This window comes from Schizophyllum commune, assembly GCF_000143185.2.
Source record: "Schizophyllum commune H4-8 unplaced genomic scaffold SCHCOscaffold_7, whole genome shotgun sequence".
In the NCBI taxonomy this organism is placed as follows: Eukaryota; Fungi; Basidiomycota; class Agaricomycetes; order Agaricales; family Schizophyllaceae; genus Schizophyllum; species Schizophyllum commune.
Genome location: NW_026089544.1, coordinates 1,682,385 through 1,698,911, shown reverse-complemented (window position 1 = coordinate 1,698,911; position 16,527 = coordinate 1,682,385). Strand labels below are relative to the sequence as shown.

General features: G+C 59.7%; 9 protein-coding genes across 9 annotated transcripts; 4 read left to right on the top strand and 5 right to left on the bottom strand.

Moving 5' to 3' along the window:
* The first annotated feature begins 174 nt into the window (after positions 1-174).
* Positions 175-4,757, top strand: SCHCODRAFT_02545061 (uncharacterized protein). The gene is made up of 5 exons (XM_050343630.1): positions 175-1,294; positions 1,345-2,212; positions 2,267-3,405; positions 3,461-4,022; positions 4,076-4,757. The coding sequence occupies exons 1-5, from the start codon at positions 269-271 to the stop codon at positions 4,528-4,530; spliced, it is 4,050 nt and encodes a 1,349-aa protein (XP_050199705.1). The 5' UTR covers positions 175-268; the 3' UTR covers positions 4,531-4,757.
* Positions 4,742-6,131, bottom strand: SCHCODRAFT_02629507 (thioredoxin-like protein). The gene is made up of 4 exons (XM_003031233.2): positions 5,835-6,131; positions 5,566-5,775; positions 5,341-5,514; positions 4,742-5,200 (listed from the first exon to the last, which is right to left on the bottom strand). Exons 1-4 carry the CDS (start codon positions 5,937-5,939, stop codon positions 5,006-5,008), a joined length of 684 nt encoding a protein of 227 aa, XP_003031279.1. The 5' UTR covers positions 5,940-6,131; the 3' UTR covers positions 4,742-5,005.
* Positions 6,132-6,636: 505 nt separating this feature from the next.
* On the bottom strand, positions 6,637-7,922 carry SCHCODRAFT_02629503 (uncharacterized protein). The gene is made up of 4 exons (XM_003031234.2): positions 7,673-7,922; positions 7,379-7,557; positions 7,190-7,322; positions 6,637-7,081 (listed from the first exon to the last, which is right to left on the bottom strand). The coding sequence occupies exons 1-4, from the start codon at positions 7,736-7,738 to the stop codon at positions 6,944-6,946; spliced, it is 516 nt and encodes a 171-aa protein (XP_003031280.1). The 5' UTR covers positions 7,739-7,922; the 3' UTR covers positions 6,637-6,943.
* A 119-nt stretch (positions 7,923-8,041) lies between these two features.
* Positions 8,042-9,473, top strand: SCHCODRAFT_02545052 (NAD(P)-binding protein). The gene is made up of 3 exons (XM_003030853.2): positions 8,042-8,811; positions 8,868-9,061; positions 9,123-9,473. The coding sequence occupies exons 1-3, from the start codon at positions 8,406-8,408 to the stop codon at positions 9,369-9,371; spliced, it is 849 nt and encodes a 282-aa protein (XP_003030899.1). The 5' UTR covers positions 8,042-8,405; the 3' UTR covers positions 9,372-9,473.
* Positions 9,474-9,516: 43 nt separating this feature from the next.
* SCHCODRAFT_02629497 (alpha/beta-hydrolase) lies at positions 9,517-11,373 on the top strand. Its single transcript, XM_003030854.2, has 4 exons — positions 9,517-9,802; positions 9,852-9,935; positions 9,995-11,124; positions 11,179-11,373. The coding sequence occupies exons 1-3, from the start codon at positions 9,687-9,689 to the stop codon at positions 11,022-11,024; spliced, it is 1,230 nt and encodes a 409-aa protein (XP_003030900.1). The 5' UTR covers positions 9,517-9,686; the 3' UTR covers positions 11,025-11,124; positions 11,179-11,373.
* SCHCODRAFT_02629492 (uncharacterized protein) lies at positions 10,997-12,443 on the bottom strand. Its single transcript, XM_050345534.1, has 4 exons — positions 12,162-12,443; positions 11,866-12,041; positions 11,177-11,705; positions 10,997-11,122 (listed from the first exon to the last, which is right to left on the bottom strand). Exons 1-3 carry the CDS (start codon positions 12,291-12,293, stop codon positions 11,192-11,194), a joined length of 822 nt encoding a protein of 273 aa, XP_050199704.1. The 5' UTR covers positions 12,294-12,443; the 3' UTR covers positions 10,997-11,122; positions 11,177-11,191.
* SCHCODRAFT_02749557 (alpha/beta-hydrolase) lies at positions 12,431-14,177 on the bottom strand. Its single transcript, XM_003031236.2, has 4 exons — positions 14,154-14,177; positions 13,959-14,097; positions 13,823-13,906; positions 12,431-13,762 (listed from the first exon to the last, which is right to left on the bottom strand). The coding sequence occupies exons 2-4, from the start codon at positions 14,072-14,074 to the stop codon at positions 12,745-12,747; spliced, it is 1,218 nt and encodes a 405-aa protein (XP_003031282.1). The 5' UTR covers positions 14,075-14,097; positions 14,154-14,177; the 3' UTR covers positions 12,431-12,744.
* A 207-nt stretch (positions 14,178-14,384) lies between these two features.
* SCHCODRAFT_02668902 (NAD(P)-binding protein) lies at positions 14,385-15,330 on the bottom strand (the record flags this gene model as incomplete). Its single annotated transcript, XM_050346602.1, has 4 exons — positions 14,385-14,648; positions 14,693-14,874; positions 14,932-14,962; positions 15,013-15,330. The coding sequence occupies 4 exons, from the start codon at positions 15,328-15,330 to the stop codon at positions 14,385-14,387; spliced, it is 795 nt and encodes a 264-aa protein (XP_050199703.1).
* A 471-nt stretch (positions 15,331-15,801) lies between these two features.
* Positions 15,802-16,490, top strand: SCHCODRAFT_02504998 (uncharacterized protein; the record flags this gene model as incomplete). The annotated part of the gene is made up of 4 exons (XM_003030855.1): positions 15,802-15,867; positions 15,920-16,098; positions 16,157-16,286; positions 16,350-16,490. The coding sequence occupies 4 exons, from the start codon at positions 15,802-15,804 to the stop codon at positions 16,488-16,490; spliced, it is 516 nt and encodes a 171-aa protein (XP_003030901.1).
* Between the last annotated feature and the right edge of the window lie 37 nt (positions 16,491-16,527).

The following is a 16,527-nucleotide window of genomic DNA, read 5'->3' as shown; positions in this document are numbered from 1 at the left end:
AGACGAAGAAATCCTATCAGAGCTCTTTTATCCCGAAGAAAGGCTCGCTCGCTGGAAGGGACATTCACTCAGAGAATTACAGAGCCAAGGCGTGCGCGAACAAGTTGAACTTCAAATTTGTTGTCTTCTGTTTTGGCCGGGTCGGCGCGGTGGTCCAAGCGTACGGCAAGCTCGCGCTCTTACTTCCTACCCTCATTGCCGTCAACGACGACGAGGTTTCTGCATCACTTCCGCGCATATACCCTGCTCAACTGCTCTCTACGCCTCGATGAACCTCGGACGCTCCTACTCCCGCAGTCGCAGCAAGTCTCGATCTCCTGTGCCTCCTTCGCCTCAACCTCCCTCTTCGCCGCGATTCCTCCCACCATCCCACTACGCCGCCGCTGCCGGAGTCCCCTACAATCCGCCCTCACGCAACAAAGACGACGACACGAGAAGCAAAGCGCGACCTTCTCCCGAAGCTCGCGAACACGCCGCAACACCGCCCTGCGACGTCCCCTCCGAGTCCTCCTTCGAGTTCAAGCCCCGCACGGAATCTCGCTTTAGTCTCTTCGCCCGCCGCCTCTCCGTCAGCCACCCCCGCCCCGCCGAACAGGACGTGAACGCCGCCGACGTACCCGATATCCCTATGCTCGAAGCGCAATTGCTCCCTACGCTCCGCGACACGATCACGCGCATGACGCGCCCGCCTTCCTCCGCTTCGAGCGCTCCGCCCTCGCCTATGCTGGATCCGCCGCGTGATCGGCGCCGTTCTGTGTCTCCTGCCGCTTCGTCGTCTCCGCGTCCGCAAGAGACTCACGCGCCTCCTCTACCGCCCGCTGAACCCCGCGACCACAATACCTCGAGAAAGTCCTCAAATCGGAGAAACACTGTTGTCGCTGGAGCTCCGCCGCCGAAGTCTCCTCGCCCAGGAGAGCTCTACGACTCGCCTTTGCCTATGGAGCCCCAAGAGTCTCGACCTCAGGAATCTCGGTCTACGCGCACGCCAGAGCCGACGTCCCACAGAAGACGACACCATACCACGGAAGCGCCCTCTCAGTCTTCGCGACATGCTGACACTCGGACTACTACGCCTGCGCCACGGGAGGCCAAGACTGCCAATGCACCTGAGTCCGCGCGCGAGAGGAGACCGTCGAAGACTGCACTCAAGTCTGCTCTACGTAGTCCGACTCCCAAGTCTCCTCGGCCGTCAAACGTTGCTTGGACGCCTACGCCTACGACTCCGAAGCCCTCCAAGGCCTCAAGTTCTCGCACGCCGACATCGAACACGTCCGCTCTCCAGACACCGTCGAGGGTAGCGTACCTCTGCCTGCAATCCTGGTCTTTCATCTGACGAGCCTTCAGCCTAGTAGCAGGACAAGATCTAGGACTGACCCTGGCACTCCTCTTAATGCCAAACCCGCAACTCCTCTACGCTCCCCTGGTTTTCAGTCCAACGCCTCCGGCGCGTCCCCCGGCTTCTCCCAGATCCCCCGCCCCAATCAATCCCGCCGAGGCAAGTTCTCCGACGACTCAGACGTCGAGTACCGGTATCGCGCCGACGCGGTCGACCGCCGCAAGCTCGTTATCACCAATCCGTCGCACTCGTCGTCGGAAAGCGAGCGCGAGCCGTCGTCGTCCGTACGCCGCACATTGGCGTCACCCAAGACGAACCGGCAGTACCAGACCCTGCCCGCGCGGCCGTCCAAGCTGTCCGACAAGACTGCGCAGGTGCTGAAGCGGCTGTCGCAGACGCAGCATACACCGAGGCCGCGGCAGACGTACTTCGGTGACGCGGATACCGAGAGCGCCTCCGAGGGGAGCGTTGGTCATGGACCTAGTGACTCGGTAACGTCGACGGAATCCGTGGACCCGCCACCGCCACCGCCGTCACAGCGGAGCAGAGGCAGCACAGACCGCATGCGGCGGCAGTCTGCGTTACTCGATATCGTCGGTGCGCTTCGAGCGCCTAAGGGCGAGACAGCTCGCGAGGAGAGCGAGTACGAGGGCGAGCCTACGGCCGTGGCGTACAGCGGGACATCGGGGACATACAGCGCGACGGCCGATAACTCCAGCGCGCAAGAGAGCAGCGAGGACGAATCGGAGTACAGCGAGTATGAGGATGAGCCGCCGAGGACGCCCATGCCGCAGAATACGCCGGTGATGGGGCAGCATCGAGCCGGAGGCGCCGTGCCGACTTTCACGTTTTCCGATGACGATGGAGGGACGCATCGTAAGTGGCCTTCTGCACAGCGATTCCGGAGCACGCGACTGACGCAAAGGACAGAGCACGCGCGATCAACAACACCCACTCGTCTCAGCCGGAACGAGCCAGATGACCAACTCCGCGACCTCGACGCCGTCGCCCTCGCCCAGCAGGCGCGCGCCGTCGCCGTTCGCGAACGCCTAGCTCTCGGAATCCCGCCCTCTGCCTCCGATGAGCTTCCCAGCCGGCACATGCGCACGGACAGCGACGCGAGCGTATTTTCGTCCATCGACAGCATCAGCATGCAATTGCAGGACAGCGCGAGCGATCTGAGCTCGGGCGCGGAGGCGATGCTAAGGAAGCTCAGCACGAACGGACGGGCAAGGGAAGGGTGGCGGAGGGGGATGCAGGGGCCGGTGGTGGATAGGCGAGATGTGCAGACGTCTGCGGATAGACGAGAGGCGCAGGCGTCCGCGGATAGGCGTGATCGGCAGCTGCCCGACAGGCGCGAGGCGCAATCGTCCGCAGACAGGCGCGACAGGCAGGACTACCAGGAAACGGACTCGGGCGAGGAGAGCGCGGCGACCGACAGCAACATCGACCGTTCGGTATCGCACTTCTTCGACATACCGGTCAAGGAACGCGTTAGGTTCGCCGAGACAGATACCATGATCACCTCTGCCTCGGAAGAACTCGCGAAGCGGACCCCGCCACCTGTAGACGCCGGGGACACAGAACCCCAACGAGCGGCGCTCATCCGCGACTTCATTGCCGCGGAAGAAGAGTTCGTGGCGCGCACGCAGTTCTTCATCAAGCACTTCATTCTGCCACTACGCCTGCAGAATACCCGTCGATGGGTCCAGGGCGTTCCGCCGCGCGCTGCCCGCCTGCTCGACTGGTTCGAGGACATCGCGAACCTGCACGCTCAGGTGCTCGATGCGCTGCGTACTCCGCCTGCATCCCCGGCCGCCCATAGTCGACGCCCCTCGTCGCAGCCCATCTCGCTAGTCCCAATGCGCGCGTTCTTACCGCGTCTGGAGATCTACCAGCCGTACATCGTGACCTTTGTCGCCGTGGCGGGCGAGGTGCGCAGGGACGAAAGCGACTTTGGCGAGTTTGTGGGGCTGCAGGAGGAGCAAGAGGAGTGTGCGGGGTGGGATCTGGAGCGATTTCTTGCGGAGCCGGTGAATAGGCTGGCGGCTTATCCGGGGTCGTTCAGGGTGGGTGTTTCAGTCGTGAGGAAGAGAGGATTTCATGATACTGACATCATCGTAGAAACTGCTCGACCTAACGCCCAAGCCGCACCCAGAATACCTCGAGACGCTGGCGCTGTTCCGCGCTACGGACGTGCTAATCAAGGTCATGACGGAGGTCAAGGCGCGCGAAGACGAGTACGAGGCCGCGAAGAGGCTGCTCGAGCGTGTGCGTGGGCTACCGGCGGGCTCGGGGCTGCTACGACGAGAGCGCCGACTGCTGCGCCATGGGCCTCTCGTCCGTATACCAATGCCCGATGTCGCTGCGAACGACGGCGAGCAACCCGGACAGCGCACGAGCCGCTTGATGGAGGCGATCAATGACTGGGATCGACGCAAGCACGCAGGCTCCACGCCTTCGAACGTAACAACAGGGTCGTACGGCTCGTACAATCCAAGCATCATGACGGACGCCCAGTCCGCGGACCCGACTCGTCCTGCGCCGTGTTCGACGCGTACTTCGGTGTACGCTTTCGCGTTCTCGGATGTGGTTTTGCTGGCGACACCCATCGCGGGCGAACGTGATGTATGGATGTTGTGCGAGGATGTGGGAGTGGCGCGGGTTGTGGGCGTTGAGGGAAAGGGTGAGGTTTTCCGTCCTATCTGTACATCCGTGAGCTCACCGACCGTTCGACAGACGGCGTCATGTCCTTGACCCTCCTGCCGTTAGACGCCTTCGCTCTCGACGCCCCGCTCGACCTCGCTCGTGCCCGCCTCGAGCAGATCCACCTCACTGTCCCCGACCTCGGCCGCGCCTCCGCCCCGAGCGACGCCTGGATGCTCGCGCTATCGCAGTGCGCGCAGTTCTCCCTCCTCGCCATCTCTATGCCACCACCAGACGGTGGCGGCGGCAGGGACATGCCTGGCGTGGACTCGGGGCTGCAGCAGCGCATGCGCGGGTATCCGGCGGAGATGCTGAACAAGGCGGACGATTTCCCGATACCAAAGAGCCCGTCGGCGCAGATTGATGATGCGCAGAAGGGGCGGCGGGAGGACTTGCAGCGGGACGAGCGCGAGGAGCGGGGGTGGTGGCATACGCGGTTTCAGCAGGTGCTGTGGGAGGTGCAGCAGCAGCTGTATGTGGGGAGGTAAGAGGAGGGTGTGATGGCGATATGTTATCTCTCTTGACGTTGGTAGTTTATACATGCTATTAGGCTTCAGCACGAACGGACGTTGATCACTTCAGGTTTGCTTTGACAGGGGTGATCGCTGGTGACTTCGTATTGGTTCTGCCCCTTGTGGCACTCCAGCCTAGTTTCGGGACCCAGCTCTAAATCTAAGCAGAGTGGCGGTCTGGCAGGCATTGTGCATGCAAATCTCGTGTATCCCCGGTCAGGATGTTACCAGACCGGCGGAGAATTGGGAGGTGCGCAAAGTCCGCGAAGCAGCGGTGCTGCAGGTGCGAGCAGAATTCGAGGAGCAGATGCGCGTGAATGGAGCTAGGGAACTACCTATCTGGGAGGAAGAGGAGTATACGGGACCGCCTCGATTATGGTAGCTTGCAGACTCCATCCGTGAATTTGTACGACATACATAAAATACATATTCCAGTTTCGTCCAGCTTCAGTTACACGTCGAGCTTCAACGGCGTCGTGCGCAGGTACGGCAGGTGCACCTTGTGCTCGGGGAAGATCTGCTTTGCCTCCTCCTGCGAGACGCCGACGTGGATGATCACGTCGTCGCCCTGCTTCCAGTTCACGGGCGTCGCGATGCGGTGCTTGTCGCTTGCCTGGAGCGCGTCGACGACGCGGACGATTTCGTCCTGCAGGTGTGGTTAGCAGGGATTCGAGACAGATTGGTGAGCGTGGACCGGGTATAGGGTGAGAGCAGAAGGGAGGGTACAGATGGAGGGGGTGTGAGAGTAAAGGAGAGGATAATGCAGTTGTAAGGCGCGATACTCACGAAGTTGCGGCCAACAGCGGCGGGGTATGCGAGGGTGAGACGGATGGTCTTCTTCGGGTCGATGATGAAGACGGTGCGGATGGTGAACGGGAGGCCCTTCGCATCCCTGTTCGTCGCGTCCTGGTAGTCCAGCATGTCGTACAGTGTCGCGATCTTGCGATCACCGTCCGCGATCTGCAATCACTAGTCAGCCCCTTCGTCCTCACAACCACAACGCGTACGCACGATGGGGAACTGGACATCCGTCGGGCCCGTCGTCTCACCACCGTACTTGTTGATGTCCTTGACCCAGTCGTGGTGCTTCTGCAGGTCGTCCGCGGAGATGCCGATGACCTTCACGTTGCGCTTCTTGAAGTCCTCCGCACGGCGCGCCACCTCGCCGAGCTCGGTCGTGCACACGGGGGTGAAGTCGCCAGGGTGGGAGAAGAGGATGGCCTGGTGTGAGGCGCAGGATATCAGCAAGTCGTTCTCGCAGATGGCAAAAGGCGACGCACCCAAGAGTCGCCGATCCAGTCGTGGAACTTGATCGGGCCCGCGGTCGTCTCCGCCTCAAAGTCAGGCGCGATGTCGCCGAGGCGCAGTCCGTTGCGTTGAGACATGGTGGGTATGAAGATGGGTATGAGGGCGGGAAAAGTGCAAGGCTTGGGAGGACCGAAGTACGCTAAGTCTGGGCACTGGGAGGGTAAAACGAACTATATATCCTGCCTATGGGCGCGTATAGCGCCATCGACGTGACCATGACACCACGATGGCGAATATGGCCTGCCTGATCGCGCCTCCGCTAGCCGCGAAAATTGAATGTCTTGATGCTATCGTGCTGGTGGCGAGCGTTCTACTATCGCTGCGACATCGTCTTCGGCCATGGCAGGTGAAGAGTCACCGGGCTTGGGATGACTTGATGAACGCGCCATTTTACTCGGTATCGTGATTTCGGACGCTCAGTCCGTGGAAGAAAATGTCGAGATTGACGGCACTGGGTACAGGGCCAAGGGCCTGAGCACAAGGACATGGGCAGAGAAGAGCAGAGGAATTCGGAATATCAAGACGGTCGGACGGACCGATCTTCCCAAGGACCGCAGAGGACTCAGTCTATCCTTCATTAAAAGTCTACATAGATAGCAGAGTTTCCTGAAGATCCATACTTCGGCGCTTGCGGCGGAAACTGGCGGAAATATCGCATGAATCGGAACGTACAATACCTGCCATATCGGGAAACAAAGCACAAGCACGTGAATGGGTATCCCCATGGGGACGGACACAAACGCAAAGATGGAAGAAATGACGATACCTTCCTTCCCCGAACAGAACACAAGTTTCACCTCCATACATCTTGCTGCCCCTTCAGCTTTTACAACACCTGCTAGAGCTGCGTATGCCACCAGGGTCCTACGCCTCACGCTCACCCCGCTGCAGGTCGCCCCGCTTTCTGCACGTCATGAATCTGCGCCCATGGGTTTCCGCTTGGTGATAAATCGTCCTCATCATCTATATTCTCGGCCGGATATCCCCGCTTGAGGTTGGCGCCCGTCGTTGAAGATGTACTGATCCAAAAATTTCTTCGCTTACATGCTCACTGTGATTGCTACACCATTGACGGTAGGGTCTAAGCATCAGGCTTATCCTCAGCGACCATCGCCTTCGTATCGCCCGTCGACCAGATCCCGATGGCCTTCATCTTGCTGATGCGCCATGGATTGCCAGTCGTCGCGTTCGTACGCGTGAACTCCAGCTCGTAGCGTCCCTGCATAAGTTCATTCAGCAAATACACGCGAGCAGCATGATAATCGGCAGATCGAGCGTGCATAGCATAGCGCAAAAGTAGAATAGCAAATATGAGCCCAAGACGTACCCCGTTCTGCACGGTTGTGAGCTTGTCATCAGCTGACTTGGTCACAAGCGTAGCCCCGCCATTGACATGGGCGGTCGCCGTAGAAGGCGCTTCACGGTCTGCCGACGGCTGGCCAAGGTCGATGAGAGGGGACCTATGATCAACAACTCAGTATGAAGAGTATCACGCCTCGATCGAGAAGGAACGCACAATATCCCATGCTGCAGCGCATGCAGCTTCGTCAGCATTCCCTCCCACCACTTCGCCTGCTGCGTGTTTGAGATCGTATACGGCTCGCCGCCCAGCAGCGACGTGTAATCGACGTAGAGCTCCTCAGCGAGGACATCACTGGCGATCTTGTCGAACTGCCGAGTGTCAACGTAGAGCATCTGCGGAGATCTATGGTCAGCGTCTTCCCAGCAGCGTACACCCGATGGTCAACTCGTTCGCGTCCTCCCAGCACATCCGCGCATCCGGATCTGCAAACATAGACGCGGAACGCACCAAAGCAATAACAATGTCATGGATATTGGCACGGTCAACGAGCCACTGCGTCGCGTCGTATGGCATGGTGGGCGAGGTTCGGTTGGGTGCAGCCGGAGTCTCACTTATACTCAAAGATAGCGACCTCGCTTTATAAGGGAGTGTCGATTGTATGTGCTTTGTAATCTTCATTCATCGCCAAACATTGCGACGGTTAGAGGGAGTCTACGTCCATTATGCATGTTGATGCAGGATAGTGGTCGAGAAAGTCAAGAAGGTCGAGAGGAAGAACACCGCGGAAGATAAGGGCCCGCCCGACGCTCGGCAGGCCCTTCGGCAGCCCCGGCATCTGCCGAAATCGGGTCCTCCCCGGACCCACACCTTGTCCACAACTGCATTCGGACCCACAGTGGACTCAGGCAACGTCCAAGGAGTTCGAGAATCTCCTTTTGCTTTTGATTCTATATCTGCATGAGAAACTTTCTTCAGCCCCTCAGCCGAGAACTGCACCCCTGTACCTCGCTGCCTAAGCTGCCTGACACGCTGAAGTCGTTCACACTGTTTAGAGATCTGTTTTCAACCTCTCATTCGGCAAAGCGGCAACCTTACAGGTCAGAGAGAGCTACTTCTGGCTTACTCATACAAAGGCCTTTCTTGGTATAAAGGCCTGAGTACTCGAGCCACAATTTCAGCACCTACAACCTCGACAATACCGAACTCAACGACCACCAACCCAACCACCGCATATCTCAGTATGACTGGAACCATCCTCCTCACCGGCGGCAACGGCAAGACCTCCTCGCGGGTCGCCAAGCAACTGAACGATGCCGGGGTCCCTTTCCTCATGACCAGTCGCAACCCTCCCGCCTCCCCCAAGTTCCCCACCGTTCGCTTTGACTGGCTCGACGAGTCGACGTACGAGAACCCATTCAAGCAGGCGTCAGACATCTCAGCGGTCTACCTCGTCTCCCCGCCAATCACGGACGTCCTGCCGCCGATGTCGCGCTTCATCGAGCTCGCGCGCAAGCACGGCGTGAAGCGCTTCGTGCTGCTCGGCGCGAGCCCCATCCCGCGCGGCGGACCGGGAATGGGCAAGGTGCACGACTACCTGGCGAGTGTGGGTGTGGAGTGGGCAGTCCTGCGCCCGACGTGGTTCCAGGGTGGGTTTTTGGTTCAGCTGCGAGGGGTTGAGATGGTACTGATGAGCGCACCATAGAGAACTTCTCCGAGCAGCAGCACCGCGGCACGATCCGCGACGAGGGGAAGATCTACTCCGCGACGCAGGACGGGAAGATACCCTTCGTGTCCTGCGAGGACATCGCCGCTATGGCGGTTCGCACCCTCACGGACGAGAAGTCGCACGACACTGAGTACTTCGTCCTGGGGCCCGAGCTGCTCACATATGATGAGGTCCGTCAGTTTCCCTCTATGCGAGCGTAGCACAAGCATCTGACGTTGCACATCCTCCTAGGTCGCTCAGATCCTCACCGATACCCTCGGCAAGCCCATCACCCACGTTAAGGTCTCCAAAGACGAGATGCAGGCCAAGTTCATCGCGCTCGGCGTCCCCGCGGACTACGCGCCCATCCTCGCGGGCATGGACGTGGCAATCTCGAAGGGGTCGGAGGCCAGGCTCGACGACGCGGTCGAGCGCGTCACTGGCCGTAAGCCGAAGAGCTTCAAGACGTTCGCGGAGGAGGCGAAGCAGGCATGGCTGTAATTGGATTGAATAGAGTATAGTTATGTTCTATTGCGCCTGTAGGGATATCTTGAAGTCGAAGAATATAGTCAAGACCATACGGGATCGAATAGAGCTCGGGGTTTATGTCATACTATGATGCGCGTCTTTTGAGAAGTTTGTGCGGCCGGCCGTACGCGTGTATTCCCTGGTTCCTTCTCTCACCTTCTCCATAGACTGCAGACACTAGCGCCCTTCTGAACTGCTTTGGGTACTTGCGCGACTTACTCTACGCATAGAATTTCGCTCATTTACTACCCCCTCACCAACGGAAACACAGCAACAAACGCACTCTCTATGACGAAGCTCTATGCATATCGTCACCAACCCATCAAGGGTATCTACTTGACTGGGCAGATTGTCTTGACGCTGTTCGTCCGGCTGCCCTTCTGGGTGCTCACTTCACTACCAAGGTTCGTCTTCTTACAGCACCTCTACCCTTATAATTGACGCACATTCCAGGACCTGGCGACAGCGTCCATCATGGTCCCTCTGGCAATCCCTTCTCGTAAAGTTCGTGCGCTGCTTTGCGCAAATTGGTGACAAGTCAGTATAGTTCGACTCGAGTTTTGAGGCTGACGAGGACGCTGACGGTCCTCCTGTAGAGTGGGTGACATAGACTTCGGTACAGATCCCAACCACGAAGCCATCGTCCCTGGCGAGGGCGTCAACGGCGTCTGGCTCGACCCCGTGCCCTCGCTCATCGTCGACGAGCTCAAAATCTGGACGACCGCGCAAAACGTCGAGCCCGTTCGCATACCCGGGTACTGGATGCACGGCCCCGACACCGACATCCCCGTCGCCGCACCCCCGCAACCCGGCGAAAAGGTCCTCCTCCACCTCCACGGCGGCTACTACAAAGGTCTCTCCGCCCACCCCTCCGACTTCACCTCCGTCATCCCGCGGAATCTCCTCAAGCACTGCGCGCCCGCCCTTTGGCGCACGCTCTCCGTCGAGTACCGCCTCTCGTCGACCTACCCGTTCCCCGAGCGCCACCCGTTCCCCGCCGCGCTCCTCGATGCGCTCGCGGGGTATAGCTATTTGGTGCACACCGTCGGCTTCGCGCCGGAGGACATCGTCGTCGAGGGCGACTCCGCGGGCGGGAACCTCGCATACGCGCTCGTGCGCTACCTCGTCGAGCACGGCGGGCAAAACGGTATACCACAACCGCCTGGGCACCTGCTACTGCTGTCACCTTGGGCCGACCTCGGGAGCGCCATACGTTCCAAGCCCGGCGGCTCCTGGCAAAGATTCGGCAATGCGGAGGCCACCGACTTCCTCTACCCCGGCGCGCTCGCAGACCACTGCGCCAAGGCCGTCGCGGGCTCGCTGGGCACGCTCATGCTCGAGCTCAATCGCTACGTGTCGCCAGCGTCGCAGCATCCTGCGCTCGGAAGGATCTCCTTCAAGGGCTTCCCGAAGACGTTCATCAGCGTCGGTGGGTGCGAGAGCCTTCTCGATGAGATCCGCATCTTGCGGGACCGGATGGTGGCGGATATGGGGGAGGGCGCAGTCACGTACCGCGAGGAGCCGGACGCGGTGCACGACTTCCTGACCTTCCCAAGGTGGCAGCCCGCGTCGACGAATACCACGCTGGCTATTGCGCAATGGTTGGGAGCATCTGGAAAGCAATGAACGCACTGTGTTCATCCCCAAAATTCGAAAATTCGTGCAAGCAAGTGACATTACAGGGCATCGAAGTAAGATAGTCGTAAATCTATCAGTCGTTAAATCTGTAGCTTGATCAGCAATCGTATACCCAGGTGGACATATCACAGCCACGCAACCTGTGTCAGCACACCCTACGCTGCGATATCCATGATCAGCGCCATGAACTGCACCCCCGCCTCACTCTCCGTATCTCGCTCCACTTCCTTCTCGAACGGAATCGGGTCCTCCCCATACTCGCTCCGCAGCTGCCGCGCGATCCTCTCCTTGCTCACCGCGACCCCCGCCTCCTCCGCGGCCGTCACGAGCGCCTTGTACAGCAAGTACACGCCCGCGGGGTTCCCCAGGATCGCCTCGACCTTCGCGCGCTCGACGAGCGAGTAGTCCGTCGCGTCCCGGGTGCGCGGCCGCGAGGGGTGCACCCAGTGCAGGCGCGCGTAGTCATAGTCCCCGTCCGCCGCGTCTTCGGGGAGCAGCGGGTACCAGCTGTCTTCCTGGCGGTTTCCGAGGGCGAAGTGCACGGCGAAGACGGCCTGAATGTCGATGAGCGCCTGGGAGCCGTTCTTGACGCGCTCCTGCACGCGGCGGGAGATGTCGTCGATCTCGGCCTGACTCTTGCTCTTGCCAGGAAGGGGCGGGCCGTTTTGGCTGGGAGCCGAAGCGTGGGGTAAGGTGCGGGAGAGAGTGAGGGAAGTGTGCGTTCAGAGGAATGGGAACAAGAGGAAATGTCAGGAGACGTCCATGTGGGGGAGGAAGCACAAAAGAATTCGTTAGCAACCGCGTTCATTCTCTCAAGCAATCCGCTCACCCCCATCCCCTTGACCTCGCCTCCTCCTGTATCCGCTGGTGCAAAAAGTTGAGCGCCTCCCGCTTCTCCTTCTTGGCTTGGCGGTTGCTCATGCGCGGTACCACGGCTGAGGTTGACGCTGTCTTGTTCTCCATCCCCGGCGTCATTCCGTGTGCGTCGCGCATCAGCTTGATTCTCTGTATGTCGCGTATCGGGGTACGTTGTCGATCGTGCGGTATATGTTGCGTATGAGCAACCATGATAGAAAGCAAGGTATCGTCAGTAGCTGCCTCGCAGCACCAAGAAGCGCAATAGACCTTAGACGACACAGACCACTCGGGGAACGTCTTCTTGATCTGCGCGTGCGCCTTGCCGACACCCAGCCCAGGCTGCTCGACGTGCAGGCGCTGGAGAGCGGCAAGGAGCTCATCATCGGTGGGAGCGGACATGGCGGTGACTGGGGATGCACAACTCAGAGTAAGAGATGTACAGCGGGGAGCGCGAGGAGCAAATGAGCACGGCGAGGGGCATCTTGCAAAGGCGTGGAATCAACGTGTGAATCCCGCCGTGATGGGCAAGACCTGAACGAGAAGATGCTGAGTTGTCTCGGACGCTCTTGCGAAGAGAATTCTTCTACAAGCTATCCAAGTGATCAATGCATCATCCACCGGAGTGCACCTCGGCATGCAGGTTCACCCACGCATCCAAACCTACCAACGCGTCGCCGCATCTTCGAATTCGATGTAGCTCTTCGCGTGCTGCTCGGGACTTCAATGGGTCGTTGTGTTGCTCACCGGATCGATCTGTCGATCATGGAAGGTTGACCCGGTGGGCTTACTGCTACAAAATGAAGAGAAGTATGTGGAGACTGCGCTGAAGACCCCATCACTGGCACCAGGCTCATGCCGCCAGCCACTGCGCAATGACACGAGCAGTCTCTTTCGACGCGGCCCGCCACCCTGGGACAATCAGGAAGTCGTGAACCGCGTCCGGCACCTCCCGGCATGTGACGGCACTCTCCCCCATGTCCGCAACCATCCTGTCTCGCAAGATGCGAATCTCATCCAGCAGACTCTCGCACCCGCCAGCGCTGATGAACGTCCTTGGAAATCCCTCGAAGGACACCCGCCCCCTCGCGGGGTGCAGCGAGGCCGGAGACACGTAGCGGTTGAGCTCGAGCATGAGGGTACCCACCGATCCCGCGAAGGCCCTCGCGCAGTGGTCTGCGAGTACGCGGGGGTCTAGGATGTCTGCGGCCTCCGCGGAGCCGAATCTTTGCCAGGACCCGTCGGGCTTAAAGCGTATGGCGCTTCCGAGGTCTGCCCAGGGCGACAGCAGCAGAAGGTGTCCGGGGGGTCGAGGGATCCCGCGCCGTCCGCCATGCTCGAGGAGGTAGCGCGTGAGCGCGTAGGCGAGATTCCCGCCCGCGGAGTCGCCACCGACGATGATGTTCTCCGGCGCAACACCGACGGTGTTCACGAGGTAGGCATACCCCGCGAGCGCGTCGAGGAGCGCGGCGGGGAAGGGTTGGCGCTCCGGGGAGGGCGCGAGCGAGGAGAGGCGATACTCAACGGAGAGCGCGCGCTGGAGAATGGGTGTGCTGTGCTCAAGCAAAATTCGCGGGATGACGGCAGTGATGTCGCCGGGGTGCGCGGAGAAGGTTTTGTAATAGCCGCCGTGAAGGTAAAGGAGGACCTTCTCGCCAGGCTGCGGCGAGGCGCCAATGGACGTCTGGCTGTCGGGCCCGTGCATCCAGTAGCCGGGTATGCGGACGGGTCCAACTCCTTGAGCGGTTGCCCAAATTTCGAGTTCATCGACGATGAGGTCGGGCACGGGGTCAAGCCAGACGCCATTGACACCTTCGCCCGGTACGATGGCTTCGTAATCGGGCAATCCCCGCGGGTCGATGTCGCCGACTCTACGCGGTCCGATTTATGGAGATGAGTTGTGACTCAGTTCGTATGCGCACGATACTCACATAGCGATCGTTTTCGCGGCGCGGCGCGCAAATTTTACGACGACAGACTGCCAGAAGGTCCACGATGTACGTGGTCGCCAAGGCCTATGACACCGTCAATGAGCCTGACCGTACCGGGGTGGGCCATCGCACCGACCTTGGAAGCGATGCGACTATCCAGAAGGGCATGCGAACGAGCAGCGTCAGGAGAGCTTGCCCCGTCAGGTAAGCGGCTTTGAGAGGCTGACGATGATACCCTAATAACTCTGTCATAGGATGTTCTGTGCACTGTGCTTCTGAAAGCAGGCGTCAGGAATTAATGGTGTGCGCGTTCGCGCATAGGAGCACTCACAAGAAGCAGGGAATGGTGTTCGACCTCCAGGGGTAGCGAAGGAGAAGAGAGTTGTATCTCGTATGCCTACTCGCCACCGCACTTCAGCCGCACTGGCATTAATACCCACGCTTAGTCTTCTTAGGACTGCATGGAATTCGAGCCCAATCACAAACTATATGCCAATCAACGTCATACGTTATAGACCACAGAATACACGGCAAGGGCTACCAATTTCTTGCAGTTGTACGATCACAGCCACGCCTGCTTTGCCTCCTCAGCAAAGGCCTTGAATGTCTTCGGCAAGCGGCCCGTAACACGCTCGACCGCGTCGTCTAGTCTTGCCTCCGCACCATTCGAGATCGCCACATCCATCGCGGCGAGGATGGGAGCATAGTCCGCGGGGACGCCGAGTGCGATGAACTTCGCCTGCATCTCCTCCTTGGACACCTTCACGTGGGTGATAGGCCTCCCGAGGATGTCGCTCATGATCTTCGCGACCTGCACACACGTCAGCTACCATCCCATCCACACAAAACCTAAGGCGCACCTCGTCATACGTGTGGCTCAGGGCCCAAGACGAGGTGTTCGGTGTCGTGCGACTTCTTGTCTGTGAGTGCGCGGACCGCCATCGCGGCGATGTCCTCGCAGGCCACGAACGGGATCTTGCCGTCCTGCGTCGCAGAGTAGATTTTCCCTTCGTCGCGAATCGTGCCGCGGTGCTGCTGCTCGGAGAAGTTTTCTGCACGGCATCTGCATGACGCCAGCGAAGACGGTTCCAGAAGACAGGTTAACCCACCCATAAACCATGTGGGGCGCAGGACGCAGTACTCAACGCCCAGGTTTGCGAGGTAGTCATGCACCTTCCCCAAGCCGATACCGCCGCGCGGGAGGTGAGCAGGACGAAGCGTCGGACGCCGCGCGCGCGGGCGAAGTCGATGAAGCGCGACATCGGGGGCAGCGGGTCTGTTACGGGCGGGGAGACGAGATATACGGCGGAAATCTGCCCAGAGCTGTGCTGAAAGGGTGCCTCCCAAGTGGTGTCATCGAGCCAGTCGAAGCGGATGGTGGGGAACTTAGGTGCTGCTGGGGGCGAGCGGCTGGTCATCAGGAAGGGGATACCAGCATCGTGCAGTTGCTTCGCGACCCTCGACGAGGTTTTGCCGTTTCCGCCAGTGAGAAGGATGGTTCCAGACATCGTGATACAGTCAGGATTCGGGTACTGTGGCCTTGTTGCGCGCTTATACCAGGACTCAAGATTCTTTGAGTAGGCCAAGATTTACGCGGAAGGGACCCGATTTGCTGCGCGGTAAGTACAACAGAGGAAGTGATCCTATTGAGAGAAGCAAGGCACACGGCGAGGGGTTCGACGAAAGAGTAACAAGGAGACTTGTGGGTCCGTGGGCATCGGGCACGCGAAATCCATATGTGGGTCCGGGGTCCAGCCGTTTTCGGCAGATGCCGATACATGCCGAGGAGCGTGCCGAGAGATCTTTGGCGCCTGTTTTCCGCGCTGTTTTTCCTCGACCCCCACCATGACAAGTGTGGATCCTCTTCCACTGCGTAAATGCACTCTACAGATGACGAGGTCAATGGATCTGCCACTATAAAGCCGGGCGTCGGGGCACAGACCTTCGACTGCAGTTATTGAATCCCTTGACGAGCACCCATGCCGTACGACGCGACGCAGTGGCTAGTTGACCGCGCGAACATCCATGACACCGTCATCGCTCTGGTACGCGAAACTTGTACGGCTTGTGGCTCGGGCGTGCTAAGCATAGGCGCAGATGCTCTACGTGGACACCCGGCAGTTTGACCGGGTTGCCAGCGAGGTTCTGGCCACAGAGCTTCTTGTGGACTACACGTCGTTGCTCGGGGGCGAGCCGTATACCATATCCAACACGGAGCAGGCGAAGATGTGGGAAGGGATGCTGACGAAGCTGCATGCGACTCAGCATGGTATTCTGTAAGTCTTCTTTGCCCACCTTCCGTCGTCCTGATCAAGAACGACTGACTGCCTTCAGTTCTCCCCTCGTCGACCTTGGCCAGCCCTCGGCAGAGCGGGAGGCTCCTAAGACAGCGACCGCCCTCGTCAACGGCGGAGCGACGCTTGTGCGCAAGTCGGCAGACGACGAGACCATAGTGCAGAATGGGGTGCGTGTCTTCTGCGTGGCCACTACGCTGTCCGGGCGCGTTGCTCATGCGGTGCTCCCATAGGGTCGTTACGAGTTGGAGCTGACGCGTACGGCGACTGCGCCTGGCACGAATCCATGGCGCATCAGCAAGATGAAGGCAATCGGGATCTGGTCGAAGGGCGATACCCAGGCGATGGTGGGTGACTCGACAGACAAGGCGTAGACGCGCATGGGATTTTGTACTGCTACCAGGGCCCTCT

Excerpts from the sequence above, each read along its gene's own strand:
- SCHCODRAFT_02545061 (XM_050343630.1), top strand. The coding sequence starts at position 269 with ATGAACCTCGGACGCTCCTACTCCCGCAGTCGCAGCAAGTCTCGATCT. Across the intron at positions 2,213-2,266 it reads TGACGATGGAGGGACGCATC|AGCACGCGCGATCAACAACA; the intron begins GTAAGTGGCCTT and ends CGCAAAGGACAG. Across the intron at positions 3,406-3,460 it reads CTTATCCGGGGTCGTTCAGG|AAACTGCTCGACCTAACGCC; the intron begins GTGGGTGTTTCA and ends ACATCATCGTAG.
- SCHCODRAFT_02629507 (XM_003031233.2), bottom strand. The coding sequence starts at position 5,939 with ATGTCTCAACGCAACGGACTGCGCCTCGGCGACATCGCGCCTGACTTT. Across the intron at positions 5,776-5,834 it reads ACTGGATCGGCGACTCTTGG|GCCATCCTCTTCTCCCACCC; the intron begins GTGCGTCGCCTT and ends GCCTCACACCAG. Across the intron at positions 5,201-5,340 it reads CCGCTGTTGGCCGCAACTTC|GACGAAATCGTCCGCGTCGT; the intron begins GTGAGTATCGCG and ends CCACACCTGCAG.
- SCHCODRAFT_02629503 (XM_003031234.2), bottom strand. The coding sequence starts at position 7,738 with ATGCCATACGACGCGACGCAGTGGCTCGTTGACCGTGCCAATATCCAT. Across the intron at positions 7,558-7,672 it reads ATGACATTGTTATTGCTTTG|ATGCTCTACGTTGACACTCG; the intron begins GTGCGTTCCGCG and ends AGATCTCCGCAG. Across the intron at positions 7,082-7,189 it reads TCACAACCGTGCAGAACGGG|GGACGCTACGAGCTGGAGTT; the intron begins GTACGTCTTGGG and ends GAACTTATGCAG.
- SCHCODRAFT_02545052 (XM_003030853.2), top strand. The coding sequence starts at position 8,406 with ATGACTGGAACCATCCTCCTCACCGGCGGCAACGGCAAGACCTCCTCG. Across the intron at positions 8,812-8,867 it reads GCGCCCGACGTGGTTCCAGG|AGAACTTCTCCGAGCAGCAG; the intron begins GTGGGTTTTTGG and ends AGCGCACCATAG. Across the intron at positions 9,062-9,122 it reads AGCTGCTCACATATGATGAG|GTCGCTCAGATCCTCACCGA; the intron begins GTCCGTCAGTTT and ends ACATCCTCCTAG.
- SCHCODRAFT_02629497 (XM_003030854.2), top strand. The coding sequence starts at position 9,687 with ATGACGAAGCTCTATGCATATCGTCACCAACCCATCAAGGGTATCTAC. Across the intron at positions 9,803-9,851 it reads GTGCTCACTTCACTACCAAG|GACCTGGCGACAGCGTCCAT; the intron begins GTTCGTCTTCTT and ends CGCACATTCCAG. Across the intron at positions 9,936-9,994 it reads TTTGCGCAAATTGGTGACAA|AGTGGGTGACATAGACTTCG; the intron begins GTCAGTATAGTT and ends GTCCTCCTGTAG.
- SCHCODRAFT_02629492 (XM_050345534.1), bottom strand. The coding sequence starts at position 12,293 with ATGTCCGCTCCCACCGATGATGAGCTCCTTGCCGCTCTCCAGCGCCTG. Across the intron at positions 12,042-12,161 it reads AGTGGTCTGTGTCGTCTAAG|AGAATCAAGCTGATGCGCGA; the intron begins GTCTATTGCGCT and ends CGCGACATACAG. Across the intron at positions 11,706-11,865 it reads GCGAGGTCAAGGGGATGGGG|CCAAAACGGCCCGCCCCTTC; the intron begins GTGAGCGGATTG and ends TTCGGCTCCCAG.
- SCHCODRAFT_02749557 (XM_003031236.2), bottom strand. The coding sequence starts at position 14,074 with ATGACAGAGTTATTAGGGTATCATCGTCAGCCTCTCAAAGCCGCTTAC. Across the intron at positions 13,907-13,958 it reads ATAGTCGCATCGCTTCCAAG|GCCTTGGCGACCACGTACAT; the intron begins GTCGGTGCGATG and ends ACGGTGTCATAG. Across the intron at positions 13,763-13,822 it reads GCCGCGAAAACGATCGCTAT|AGTCGGCGACATCGACCCGC; the intron begins GTGAGTATCGTG and ends CGGACCGCGTAG.